This window comes from Stigmatopora argus, chromosome 15, assembly GCF_051989625.1.
Source record: "Stigmatopora argus isolate UIUO_Sarg chromosome 15, RoL_Sarg_1.0, whole genome shotgun sequence".
Classification (NCBI taxonomy): Eukaryota; Metazoa; Chordata; class Actinopteri; order Syngnathiformes; family Syngnathidae; genus Stigmatopora; species Stigmatopora argus.
The window spans coordinates 8,943,170-8,958,304 of NC_135401.1; the positions used below are offsets into that span (position 1 = coordinate 8,943,170).

General features: G+C 40.7%; 1 protein-coding gene across 3 annotated transcripts in view; it reads right to left on the reverse strand.

Annotated features, from left to right (window-relative positions):
- bahd1 (bromo adjacent homology domain containing 1) overlaps nt 1-15,135 on the reverse strand; it is a 31,834-nt gene continuing 16,699 nt past the window's right edge. For 2 of the 3 annotated variants that reach the window (XM_077620981.1, XM_077620983.1), the window contains exons 2-7: nt 9,624-11,299; nt 7,956-8,359; nt 6,613-6,772; nt 6,371-6,450; nt 6,181-6,272; nt 1-5,607 (exon numbers count right to left, since the gene is read on the reverse strand). In XM_077620981.1, the coding sequence (XP_077477107.1) occupies nt 5,415-5,607; nt 6,181-6,272; nt 6,371-6,450; nt 6,613-6,772; nt 7,956-8,359; nt 9,624-11,175 (2,481 nt within the window). In that variant the 5' untranslated portion in view covers nt 11,176-11,299 and the 3' untranslated portion in view covers nt 1-5,414. Of the gene's footprint in view, nt 5,608-6,180; nt 6,273-6,370; nt 6,451-6,612; nt 6,773-7,955; nt 8,360-9,623; nt 12,241-15,135 lie in introns of those variants that run through there. The other variant, XM_077620982.1, reaches the window with a different exon arrangement.

Sequence of the window (15,135 nt, forward strand, 5' to 3'; positions counted from 1 at the left end):
TTTAAACGCATATATTATTTATTACAATTAAATATTTTCTTATATTACAGAGGTCCATTTCAATCAATACAAATAAACTGTGCTGTGATTAATATTTCCAAGATACTTCCAAAATGCCATGCAAGAGAATATAAACAAAAAGCTCACACCAGAAAAAAAACCCACATGTAGCTGTAGGAATGATATTAATAGGTATTTTCTTTCCTATTGTCTCCCTTTTTGGGCTGCAGTTCGACATTAAACCAGTGACGTCTGACTTGAATGACAGAAAAGGCATTTGGAAGTTACATAAAAAATAAACAGTAACTGCTCACATTTCTCTTCTTGGAAAAACACTCAGAATATATATTTCTATATATATATATAATATCTTTATTGATATAGATTTTTATTAAATATGGGTTTACAGGAACAGGCACAGAGGACCAGTTAAGACATCTAGTATCACACATATTGATTCATAAGGAGAGCTGAGTGACTTCTAAGGCCATACTTCTATCTACTGTACTCGTACTGTACTTTGAGAACACCCAGAGGGATTTTCATCAATTGATTGGCGCTTTAAGCAAAACAGTCGCGCCTCATTCATCCACTGCTATCATTCATCTAAAACCACAGCAATTGCTTGTTCTCACTGGAATTTAAGTAGGAAATCTGACCGAAAGAAAACATCCAAGATATACCCATTTGCCATTTAACATCATTTAGCATTATTGGTCTTGAAAATCAGCAAGGATTAGAATTTTAGTTTTTTTTAGTATCACTTTAGCATTGAAAACACTATTTTGTTACCATTTAAATTGACTTATTTACAGTGGTACCTCGTGTTACGAAATGCGCGTGTTACGACATGCTCGTGGTACGACGAAAATTTCGATCGAATAAATCGCTCGCGATACGATTAAAATTTCGAGATGCGACCAAGCCAGAGAGGCTGTTTATCATTGTAGCGCACTGTCTTTTTTTGCCGCATCTCTTTCGTGTATAACTACTATATCTACGAGGACTGAACGATTTATTCAGACGAGTTTCGACCAGGAAACGTATAACGCGCATGCGCGGGCAAAAAGAGGGCTTTCTGGGTAATGAAGTATACTCATGCACACAACACCCATAGGCAATGGCACCCTTTCTCAGAATAAAACTTCATTACCCACAATCAATACGGCAGTAGGCTGAGCTGTTGCATTTCCTGTTATTCTTTCTAAGAAAAGAAGCTCCCGCGATCTTTCTTTCAAGACTATTTCTCGTTGGCAAGTGGTTGCGCGTTATCCTATTGTGAGGACATCTGTGTGCATCATTTTCGGAATATTTTGAAGGCAATCCAACAGCAAACAGTCCATCGATAAGGAACGTGACGGTGGAGGCGTGGCAAACCGCTAACCCGGAAAACGAAGGTAACAAAAGATTAAGACAAAACTAGAATTCAGTTTTGTGTAAAGTTACATTAAATGTATGTTTGAGTGTGTCTGTATATATTAATCCAAGTTAATTTAAATTTGTTTGTTCGTTTACAAGTGCCGTGGATAAAGTCCCCCCGAACAACCCCCCCCCTCGCCTCCGTGTATGTCGCTGTCTCTACCCTCCGCGAAATGCGTCTAATTTTACATCTATTAAACACATTTTATTACTATTAAACCACTCGTTATTTATTACTTTGTTAATATATAGCGAATTAGAAGAAATAAAACATTTTTTCCAATCCAATATCCTGTTTTTGGTGTTTTTTCAGAGAGTTGGAACGAATTAATTTGTTTTCAATTCATTTCAATGGGAAACGTTCACTCGAGTTACGAAGAGCTCGACATACGATCTCAGTCTCGGAACGGATTACGATCGTATGTCGAGGTACCACTGTAAATAAATCATTTCATCTTAGACGACTGGAAAGAAAAATACCTCAAATTGAAGGCTATTTTTCAGCAATTTTTGGGTGAGATTAAAATTTGAAGATGTTTAGACGAATTAACCTCAGATAATACTTCATTAGTCCATCGATTTTAATCTTTTGACATTACTAACCCATGAACATGGACACATATTCCACATAAATGATTAAAAACAAAGTTTTCACACTTGCCGACTAAATTCTGATCAGAACAATTAATTGAATAACATATTGAAAGCGGCTTCAGATCTGTCCAATAAAAAGTAACCATCACCCAAATGTAGTCATGGCGACAAATGGCAACTATATATAAATTTGTGCTCTCTGTTATGTATCAAGAATATTTGTTTCTCTTTTTTTGTAAGAGTATCCAATACGGGGAGTTGCCAAAAGTTCCAATACCGAAAGCAAAATTTGAATTTTTCAAATATGCAAGTACTAAAAAGTAACCAAATAAGAATCAGTTCAATAATTGATGGTATTTATCATTTCCAATGTTATATTTTAGGCAGCCTTCATTTGAAATACCCATTATTTAATTTTCAGTCTATCAATCTGCACGTTTTAGGGCTTCCTTTGACAGAAATATCAAACTTCTTTTTGTTACAATATATTTCCACAAAGGGCTGCACGGAGCCTCATTAACTGTTAAAATAAACGTCTAGGAATGTTCCATAAGGCAGCAAGCTAAAGGGCACGGTCTTCAAATCTGAGAGGAACCAAAAAAGCTAAGCAATGTGTAAGAAAAGGGGAAAGAACTCAGACGATGGATTATAAACCACTTTCAGAAATTCACTGTGAAACAGTGACTTGCTTCAATCAGGCAATTCAATAAATCAATCCCGTATAAACGTGTGCATTTACATACAAAAGTCTGGGATTTTTGGTTTTGGGGTAAAAATCTGTGACGACTAGTGCATTGCTCTCATCTAAAATGCCTTTTAAAAATGACCTCTGGAGTATGAATCCAATTTTTTCCCTCTCTAATAAATAAACACCATGACTTCTTTCAAACATAGAGGAATGAATCAATGACCACGTTACCTAAACGCTACCTACTGTCTACATTTTGACTCCGCACGCAGAGAATAATATACTGTACTAAGTGCCTAACTGATGCTGTCCGCTGTCAGACATCAACGTAGATAACATTCAAATACACAGGCCGCCTTTTCACAAGCTACGTCTGCTTTTTTCCATACTGCATCTTAACTCAATTGGATGTTTGAGTGCATGTGTGCGTCATACAGTGGGAAATCTCTTCTGAGGTCACTTTAGATGTGACATCGAACTTGAACATGAACGCTATTTAGCAACTACCCGTACATGAAAATACTTCATTAAGATTATTATCAATGGCTTTTTTTGAAGAGAGTTTGTTGGGTCATCAAAACGGGTTCTTGATGCTAATCTAACGTATTGTCGTTGTGCTACGCAACATCGCACATTAGTCGGGTTGTTGATGATTTGATTTGCTGAATTCTTCATTTCATGTGGATGCTACATAGATGAGTAACTTGTGAAGCCAGTGATCATACTAAAATTGATATTTGTCAACAATTGACCTTGCGCAAAAGATCCACCCCCCGTTGCTAAGGTGACAAGCTTCCAATGACACAAGCCATTGCAGGCAGACGTATTAAGTGTTTTAAGTGATGTATTTTTAGCAGTACCAGTGCAACATCCTCTAGATTGAGGAAATGGGGTTTAAAAATACGCAACAGAGGGATATATTGGATTTAAAAACATTAAAAAATTGTAAGAAGTGATCAAAGCAAAAGCATACAGGTTTGGGATGGTAAGGTTTCCATTCATTCCTGTTCATACATTTGCTGTACCGCTTATCCTCACAAGGGTCATGGGGGTCTGGAGCCTATCCTAGCCAACTATGGTTGCCAGATAATCGCAGCGTTTCAGTTCGGAAAAATGTATAAAAATAAACAAACCAATCAAAAGTTCAAGGCGCTTATTAAGATGCAGTTTACTTTAAAAAAAAGGAAGCATCGCTTTTATGTTACCTACTGAAAACATCAAGTTTCAGAACTTTAGTTTTTGAAGCATTGATACTAAGACATTATAGCGATGATAGTTTTGATATCCAGTTTTAGGAATGTTCTTCTTGCCCTTCCCTACTTGTGCAAGTTAAGCAAGACAGCTTGCTGGTTAACCTCTGGCGTTTGCTTAATTATACCTGAAGAAAACACATCTATATGCATGTTTATTTTGGAGATATTTAGCTGGGAGTGACGCCGTCTAAATCATTTAATTCATTGGAATCCAGTTTTTTTATTGGCTTTCGGAAAACAAAGAACCACTTTCCTACTGATGAACTCCTAGAGAACATCATGTTCAATTTAAATATTCACTTAAATATTTCAAACGTCCGCAGCCCGGTGATCCTTTGTTTTATTCTATTAGGTTTTACGACAGGGCATCCAAGACTGATGAATGATTGGTCAATTGCTCTTTTGGGGCGGAGTTTGCGAAAGGTCAATTCAGCAGGCATTTCCATGATTTTCTAATTTTTGCAAATATGAAACACCAATTTTAAGTAAGTTTTTTTTAAAGTATCGCCACTGGACGGCTATGAATCTCGATATCTGCTTCAACACGTGAAAACATTGATGCGGATTTTAGGTGTACATCAACCAATTCTTGTGTCCTTCCTCTTTTATTCCCCCCTAAGTTGCTCTGTTACGACACCCTCGCGAGTCTACATCTGGACTATTTGTCATTTTTGAGAAACCTGGACGCTGGATGTGCCAGCGACCAATCATCAATAATGTAAGTTGTTTGGTCATTCATTCAGAATGTTAGTTGTATTCCTGTCGTTAAAATTGATCCCTTTTCCAAAGCATTTCAATTGGTCTCCAAATATGTTTGCCAAAATACTAAGTGAGGGAATTTGCTGTCCAAACAGATTTATTTTCTTCTAAGATTTTGGAAAATATATTAAACCGCATAATTAATTCATTGATTTATTTTGAGCTACGTCAATTCTGATTAAATATTATCACAAATACTTTAGCGGCAGTTCTTTCTCTCTTATATTACGATCTTTATACGATTGCAGGATACTAAAGCCCAACATTCAATTCAAAAACAACTTTTTTTAAAGAGCAATGACAGAAGTAAAGGCCTCTTATGTTGCATCTGTGTGCGCGTGATAGGCAGATAGCTCCATTAGTCACATATAAGCTCCTTCAAATCCATCGAATGACACATTTCTAAGACCACCAGGATAACGTTTCACGCATAGCGCACTCAAAAACAGGAAGCCATGTTTGATTAAACCCATTCCGACAGCTATTATCGCCTCAATTGGACGTGTCAGACCTTTACGCTTACTTCATAAGTGTGTGCAGTGTGTCAGTGTGAAATTACAGAGAAACTAATCTCCCATTTCTTCAACCGCAAATCTCCAGACCCTCCCTCGCGCAAGCAGTGGGCTCAGGGCTCATTTAAGTAGAAGCGGATGAAACCACCTTATCTCACGTCTCTGTTTCGTTCCGTCACTCGCCCGCCGCTACTGCAGGTTCTTGAGGAGGCGTCCATAGCGGAAGTCGTAGACGTGGCGACAGAAGAACACCAGCTCTGGATCCACGTCATCTGGGGCACGCCGGTGGCTGGGCGCGGCCTGGCCGACGGCGGGGGGGACCAGGAGTGAGGCGGTTTTGTCGGGTACGCCTTCGCCTCGCCGTTTTACCAAGGCACAAAATCTAGGAATGGGAAGTTAACGGTGAATGAATTGTTTTAACTGACTGAGGAACTGTTCACATTATCTGTGTGACAGGCAGCCATTTGAACTCATTAGCTGTCACTGACGGGGATAGATGTCCAAACCATTTAGCGTGGGTGAGAGGCAAGCACACTGAATGAATGTTTACATAACTCACTCACACTGCCATCGATGTTGATGGATGCCCATTTTAAATGTAAACAATCACTGCCAACCCCCCTCCTAACAACAAAATTGATGTTCATAAATGTCAGTAGCAGTGATTAAGTCCAATGTGGTGTTTGCAGAATGTTACAATTGTGTCATCTTATAATGAAATAATAAATGGATTGTTGGGAAAAAAATCATCACTCTCTGGGTTTTTCATGTATTTCATTTTATGTCATGGTATGACAAAACCAGATGATAAAATAATTAATTCTTTTCATGTTATCACACGGACAAATTTTTCAGAATCAAAAGTTAGGAGAAAAAAATAGCTTTCTAACTTCAAATCAAGAGATAAAACAGTGGTGTCAAGAGATGCAGGACAAAAAAAGGATGCATTTCTTACCGACAATACTGTGCCAGTGTCAGGACATAGCATTTGTCTTCAATACAGGCCACGCTGTTCACATCCTGGTGACGGGATGCAAAGATCTCGTTCTGAGAATAAAAAAAAGAAGTCTAAGACAAGGCGGTACATAATCAACCCATTTACAAAATGGGTCTTTATTGCAAAATCAACCGAATGTGTTTGTCACCTGACAGTGCACATTGAGGTTTCCTCCTCCTTGTGTGTGTTCTGGACGGTAGTACCAAAACAAACTCATCATCAACTCTCCTGGGAACGAAAGAAGATTGAAAAAAAAATCATAAATAATATATTACTCACAAAAGACTTGGAAAAGTCAACATTTCAGGTTCTAGTGCACTTCATGCTCTTTCTGAAACGACATTTTATGCGATATGATAGAAGTACAAAAGTCCCCAGTATGTCTGCTACCTGTCTCGGGTTCCTCCCACAGTGCTGAGATCTTTGCCACATATGGCAGAGACTTTTTCCTTGGCCCAGACTTGAGCAGAACCGTGTCCCTGACCCGGATCAGATCTCCATCTCGCTGGACGCCCTGAAAACACTTCCTCAGCACCAGGGCTTCTTCTCCCTGGGATGACAGAGGTAGCAGGAAACAGAGTTGGGTTGTCCGACAACGACAGGATGAGATTTTAATCTGAGCGAATCCTCTACATGAACACAAATGAGACTTAACTGCATCCTTGAGAATACTAGTGACATAACCCGAGTTTTTGCAAGTCCAATGTGCTCTATTTTATCAGAACCCTGCAGTAACGCAGCAGCAAAGCCATAATTCCAGGCAAAATTTGGACCCAAATCAATTCTTAGTCAACATATAAAACAATAAATGTAAAACAAAAGCATGGTGCTAGCAGTATTTCTTCAGTTTCTGACAGAGATGTTCAAAGATGATCAGATCAACTTGTGAAATTCATCTTCTGCTTTGTTCATTGACATTAATTTCACTAGTTTGAATGTTCTTAGTGTTCCAAGCTTACGCACATCTTTCTAACACTAGACAGCATATGTTGATAAAGAATGCCTTAGTAATTTGCACTTTGCACAGTGTAAAATCACCCTGTATCCAATACAGGGAAGCAGCCATAGCAGAACATAACAGAGCCTCCTACAATTTTCACAGATTATATTCTTTTCATTCCTTTGTAAACATCAAACTGGTGAAACTTGTCCGAAAGCTCTGATGTTGTCTCAGCCCAAAGAATTCTTTCCCAGAGGCCCTGAGGCTTGTTATGATACTTTTGGTTTCCGATGACTCTAAAAGATTATTTTTGAGTCATTACTCTGTTGCCATGAGTGTCCTCTACTAAGAAAACATGTTGCATTGTGAATCATAATTTTGACATCTTTTACATTTTTATCACAAATCCTTATACTCGGACCTCCTCCAGAAACCTCCTGTTTACAAATACCATAAGATGCTATGTCCATTATAATTAGTTTCTAAAGAGAAGCAGTCCAATTTAGCGGACATGTTTGATATACAGTACCAATGAAGCCAATAATACTGAAAACACACGCGGCATCTGGTTCGGATTCAATCTTTTGACTAAATCATACACTGCCTGACACTTGAAAAATAGCCATATCGGGAGCTGATATTGGGTACCAGATCGGGACATCACTAAGCTACATGCTGGGAAATGAAACGATACCCAGTTAGGAATGGAGGTTAAGCCAAAAATTGAAATCCAAACAAAATGAGGCCAAACAAACAGCGCAATGAAGTAGCAAAGAGGCTTGCATCTGCATACCAGGGAGAAAACTTCTTTCTCAAAGGAGAGGCCGACAGGCCGCCAGCCGTTGGTGCTTTTTTGAGGTCCGTTCTTGGGCTGCTTGGTAAGTGCTTGCCCTTTGGCACCAGCGTTGCCCAGCTTCTGCTTCTTTTCCTTTTTGAGTGGGAACACAGGCGAGCTGATAGAGCCTGCGCTGCGGACGCCAGACCGGGAGCCGCTGGGAGGCTTGGCGCTTTGCGGACTCTCTTTGGCCACCTGCAGCGGGGGCTGCGGTTGGCTGGGGTCGGACAGAGGCGTCTGAACGGGGGGCACTGATTGGCCGGCTGGAGGCACTGTGGGAATGGGGCAGCCAGTGAGGATTCTTGGGCTCGGACAGACGGGAATGGAGGCGTGGTGGTCATTCAGGGTTTTTGAGTAGTCCTCTGAGGGAGGAACAGAGAAGGCAGACAGTCAAAAAAAGCGAACACTGTTAGATAGAGCTGCACGATCTAATGACATGCAATACAAAAATCTATAAGAAAAAAATATGAATGATGATTGAGGCAGTAAATTAGTTAATTACTATGGAGAATCTCATTCTCATCTCATTTTCTGAACCGCTTTATCCTCATTAGGGTTGCGGGGGGTGCTGGAGCCTATCCCAGCTGCCAGCCGAACGCAGGGCAAAAGGGGACGGACAACCAGGCACACTCACACCCATACCTAGGAGCAATTTAGAGGGTCCAATCAGCCTACCATGCATGTTTTTGGAATGTGGCAGGAAACCAGATCATTCACCTTATCGACTAATAGGACAATTAATACAAAGGTTAATCGATTAAGCAGATACATGGCACTTATTGTGAATTACCTTCACAATTCAATAATAGCAATAAATAATAAACCAGTTAAAACATACCTAAAACAACTTAAGTAAACATGACGCCAAAATGAATGGCGGAATCGGCCTAAAAACCAAAACTGGCAAAAATCAGACCAAAATATTTCTGCCTGTATAACTTAGATTCGGCACTCACTTTTTCTCAGATTGAACCCATGTGTTCTGAAAACCTATCACATTTAACATATAAGACGATAAGTCGATTCCTAAAATCAAGTATTATTGAGGTAATACATAGTTTACTGAGAGAATAAAGATCTTTGTATGCCGAGAAAGAGCTAATTTTTCATTGGAAGTAGAGAAAAGAGCCTTTGCCACATGGTGATTTTCGGAATCAAATGATTTAGAAACCAATTGTCCTAAGAGGTAACGGTAAAATGTTATGGTAGATTTTCAAAGAACAAAAGTACCCAAAAATAAATAAATAAAGAAGGCTTTTTCAATGGTATAATAATAGTTCTCATTGAGAAAACTGTTAAGATGTCTGTCAACATTCTGTAACAGATGGTTTCTCTCTTGACGCGGTGTCTAATTTGCAGAAAACGCAAATTCATACTAAATTGAGCAGAACATTTTAATTAAAAAAAGAAAAAAATGCCAAACTGAGCACTTCTTAGAATGCAATTTAGTACTGCCAGTTGGGCCCCTTTGGATGAGAGGATTCAGGCTTGAAAGCAGTAGCAAATGCCTTCAGTGGTACTTTGCCCTGATGCATAACTCTTGCTTATCTCCACTTCCCCTCAAACTGGATGTTTATTTAGGCCTGATACAACAAACCAGTTACTTTTACTGCTGTGTGTACTCACCTCTGTTGATGCCATGGGTGCATTTGGTGCAACCTCCTCTGGCAATGGCCGGAATCACATTGCCGTAAGTGGAATAGCCGTTAATCCTGCAGTGTTCGCCATAGCACGCTTCCACAGAGGTGCAGCAGTAGACTGGATGGGAAATCCCTGAGCGCTGAGGGACAGAAGCAGGCAGCAGCGTGGGTCTCTTGCTACTCTTTGGGCACAGAGCCAGGGGCGTCCTGGGGGACGGCGAGGTTTCCGGATGGCTGAAGTGGACGCAGTAGCTGGGGAAGCAGGTGTACGTGTGCGGCGTGATGGTTATGGCTGCCGGGTGGTGGAGGTGATGATGGTGATGGTGGTGGTGATGGTGGTGGAACACCTCGGAGAGCGATCCTTGCTCGTCGGGCTCCATAACGGCCTTGTCCTTGAGGAAGAGGGCTAGTCTGTGACAGTATTCCACACATCTCTCCTGGCTACAGCAGTAGCAGGACGACACATCCGTCTCCTCCTGCTCTTCTTTGATTGTTTTTAAGGAGAATCCGAGGGTGGAGCCACAGTGGAGAGGATTTTTTAAACAATTCTGTCCACCAGACTTCCACTCGGGATCCAAAGCTTGCGTTTTACAAAGACTACAGAATCTCTGGGCCGGAGAGCCCGGATCGTCTTTACCCTGTTTAATGTGCTTTAGCTGCTCATTGTGTTTTGGATTTGTTCTTCTTTTGGTCCGCAGTGATGCTCCACTTAAAGGCTTACCGCTAATCTCAACCTGAGTTGAAGCCTTAGCTTTACTTTCACTGGCAGGCTTGGTCTCCTGCTTTCTCTGCCGCTTGCTTCCATAGAGGGAACCGGTGAGTTTGAGCAGGGTAGCAGCGGTGAGGCCCGCCTGCCGCCGAGGGGTCGGGGCAAACAGAGCCAACCAGTCGACTTGCGGCGCCTCCGCTTTAGACCGTTTCTCTTTTTTACGACTTTCCTTTGGGTCTGCTTTCCCTTCCCGAAGAACCTTTTTGGCTTTATGAGGTTTGCTTTCACCTTTCGACGGCACTTCATTCAAAGACTGCTCTTTCTTAACGAGATTGGATGTCAAAGGGTCGGCCCTGTAGAGCAGCAGGCTGTTGACGGCCTCTGCATTGAGAGAAGCCATTCTTCTCCTGCGAGGCTCAGGAACAAACGGGGGCCACGTAAGTGAGGTGTCAGACTTGCTACGTTTTGGTTCCAGTGCTTGTTGAGAAGCAGATTTCTTTAATTTTTGATGAGATTTCTCCATTTTGGTCCTGCTTTTAGGAGGTCGCCCTTTCTTGCTGGATGTAACACTTGGCTTGCGGGCTTTCTGGACATCATTCTGCTTGCCCGCAGCTTCTTTTTCCTCCAAACGAGTGAGCAGGACGCAACAATCCAGAGCCCCTCGAACTTTTCCCGACAATGTCTTTTTCCGAAATGTGTGTAACTCTTTCTTCTTCTGCTTCTTTCTCCGTAGTTCCTTTGCTCTATCTTTGTCTTTTTTTTGTCCGCCTCCCTTTTCTTTGCCTCGCTTTCCATTTTTCTCTGGCTGGTGTTGCTGAGCTTTCACCATGGTCTCGTCCTGGAGCGGAATGTCCGCTTATCGCCCTCATCAATGGGTTCCTATGATGGCGGTTGGAGCTCAGAGTGGACCGCCAATCATCTTGGATCGTGGACTGGGGCCGCACACAGACTCTCTGGAGAAAGACAGAGGGAGCCACTTAAAGATTATACTGTGACTTGACCGTATCTGACATTCATGATTTAGCAATAGATTTCACCTTATTTGCAACCAATTTCAAGATCACCCCCAGTGGGATTTGGCCCGTAGGCTTACCATGTAAATGTGTGCGCATGATAACATTATTCCATTAGAGTATAGATTAACACCTCAGGCCATATGCTCTTCCCTCTCATTCACGTGCCTCTGTGATGACACTGCTGCCAAATGCCACTACTGCCTTTTTATCATTATTTCCAGCTCAGATTGATGATTCAAATACAACACAGAGAAAACCTTTCACTTACACAGTGGAGCACAAGAGTGCACGTCAGTGATCTATTATTATTTGTTTAAAGTGATGGGAGCTTTTAGTGATGAATTTGGATCTGCGCTTCAATGCCATGCTGATTTAACTGACGTCATATATACACACATTCCCTGCAGCTGAATGTCTTAAGTGGCTTTCCAAAGAGTGGCTCATTGGAAATTGTAAAAATACTGCGATAAACTGTCAAGACCAACATTTTGCATGGTCGACTCAGTTGAAATGATGTCGTATAACATCAGTGATTGGCCCTTCGCAATGAGCTGAAGGATTTATGAAGTAATCCAAAATTGGCTCCAAAAATAGGATAACCACGGCTATACTTAACGGAACTAAGATGGAAACAAAACGTATCAAATAGTGGATCAAAGCAGTCAATTAAGAACAGAATAGTGTATCATAAGGCAGTGAAAGCAGCTGTACCTTTTGAGCTGAGGGTGTGGGGGAGGTTATTTGCTAAAGGGCACCTTGACAATGGCTAGAAAACTATCTAGAATGACTATTACAAAAAAATTAAACTATTTGGAGTCCCTACATTTTGTCATAGTGGGACTCAAACATCCTTACAGTTGAGGTTTATTCATCATGTTCACACACAACCCTAAAAAACAATTTCACTAAAATAATTTGACATGACAGTCTCCAATTATGCTTTATCGAGCAGTGGCAGCCTTTTTCGCATTAAGAATGATTGCCAAAATTCTAAAAGTTTATAAAAAGTACTGAAAGACATCGTGAGCGCCCACCGACTGTTTTCAAAGCACGTAATGGGTGAGATTGCTCTTATTGTCGCGTGACTCGGTGAAGTGTGAAATGTAATTTATCAGAGAGAAATGTAATTTGAAGATAACAAGAGGACATGGCGGGACCCTCGTCAAATTTCTCTGCATGGATATCAAATCAAAGCGTTACTGTTAAATAGCACTGACATGCACATTGGAAGGACAGCCGCTCATTAACCGGTATCATTTGTCAAAATTACACTGCTTACTACTGCGGTCATACCGAAATTACGCCGACAGACGTCCGATCAGTCTGAACTGGATTAGACAAGAATCGCCGTCAATGGCGCCGAAACATGTTTGTTCCCCGCCTGCCAATGCGGGGCTCAATCAATCACAGGACATAGTAAAACAACCACTCTTGTTTATCCTTTCGGTAATCTAAAATACTTCACTGGACATAGGGAGAATATTTGGGGGATTTTTGCGAACGTGAAAACTGCTTGGTGATTTTCTATCAGAGATTTGAACCCATATCTTCTGGCTGTGTGGCAGACATGCTAACTACTGTCACTATGCTGCCAGAAACACACCTCTACTATTTTCTTCAGGAAGAAATATACTTATATTTATGCTTGGTGAAAGCCTGTATTGATTTAATTACAGCATTCAGTGCTTTCGAGTAGGAGTCTGAATGTGTCACTTTGTGAAAACGCCACATAGCCCCATTTAGGTTACTTTGCAAATTTTCAATTGCATTTCAGTCTGGGATGGTGACCAGACCCTGAAGTCAACGATCGATTCGTAAAAATCTCAATGGTACAAAAAGATTGCCATTTTGTGAGAATAACTGCATGGGGGTTTACCAGGTTTTTTTTGGGTGGGGGAATTTTATGTTGTAAGATATACTTTGCATTTCATTTACATTATATTGATTCTGATACCTCAGTATAATTTTATGTACACTCCAATGTGTATTTTGGTTACAAATCACACAGACAATCAAAGTACACACACACACGCAGGCATGGAAGGAAATATGTCAGAATGATGTGGCGCACAAACGGTGACTGTGGCCACGCCATCCCATGTGGGGGATGGGAGGGGGATTCCATCACTCAAACTAGTTGCAATTACTTTTCCCTATAAACTTACAGTTTCAAATCAACCGTGAGCTACCGCCACACCTAATAGGATTTCATTCTAGAAATATTTAAGGGAATTTACCAGATCAGACTGACATGTGATCAGATAAGAAGGCCTTTATCGTTCAATTTGTCTCCATCCAGATGATTTTAAACGCTGCATTCCAAAAGAGCGTAAACAATTGTACATTTATGATTACATTGATGGAAAGTGTTTAGGATCAGTGTGACAGCAGCTGCAGTATTAAGGCTGGTCCAGGGTTTCCACATTGCACGACCGCAAACCACTCTGGACTTACACACAGACAGCAGATGCATGCAAGGTTTCAGTCATACTATATTTTGGGTTTACAGCAGTACGTTCTCCAAACAATAAGATGAAATAAACACATCTCCACTGTTTTTGTAATGTTGGGGATCGTTCACGCCAAGGGTTTTAGGTCAAGGTTTCAGTCATACTATATTTTGGATTTACATCAGTATGTTCTCCAAACAATAAGATGAAATAAACACATCTCCACTGTTTTTGTAATGTTGGGGATTGTTCACACCAAGGGTTTTAGGTCATTTGGCTGTTTTGTATTCTTTGTATTTTCTAAACAAAGGCAGAAAACACAAAAAAAATTAAGATGTCCAATTGATGTCCTTGCATTTGTTAACAAAAATCTGCTATGCTTGATTAATTTCTGACTTTTAGAGAGAAGCCCAGTGAACTGGTTCAAGTGTGGGCATAAATCATGGTTGAATCCTTTTTGAAAAAATGTCAAGACCACATAAACACAATCTACAACGCTGGAAAGTATTCTTCTTTTTAAATGCTGGGTGGTTTCTTCAGCTCAGTTACATTTGTGCCAAAATTTAAACAGGTTTCTACACCAGAATGACAGTTATCCCCCTAAAGTGAATAACAGAAAACGCATATAACACACTTTATTATCGTCAAGTCCTTCTCTTGGCATCCTTCCTGACCTGTTTTTTTTCTTCTCACCCTTTCGTAAATTTTGTAGGGATGTCCAATTACTGCTGTGACACTTGCCGGTGAGTCGCATTTTTAAGGCTGTGGGTACTCGAGTACATGTCAAGATAATGGCAAGATCTGTTACACCCTATTTGGGGTTAATCAGACTCACTTAGACAAATGTTATTCCTTAAGACTGACAGAAACACTCCCAATATACACATAGGCATGCAGGCAAGGTATAACCCATTGACTGGGTTGTGCAAACCCTAGGAATTAAATTCCCGATACCTTGCTCATAAGGAAGCCTACGTATTTTCTGCATTTCCTGTGGCCAATCCCTGCAATGTTTCACCTGATTGTGAAAAGTTTTGACATGATTTATCTTGTTCTCATCAGACATCACACACCCCTGTCGTACATCACAACAACCTGGCATTTGACCGTTTTTAAGATCTTTTGTAAAAGAATGTAGAATCAACTTAAACCACGTGTTTTTCCCCTCCCCCAAAACATTGTACATTCTATTTTAGTAACTAAGTAGAGTGGAATGTAGCATGCCCCTTGAGGTTTGCAAATTTTATGGATTAATACATCTCAGAGGTCAAGCAGAACTTCAGGGTGGTCAGGATTTGCGCATTACTTGGCAAGACTTACTCC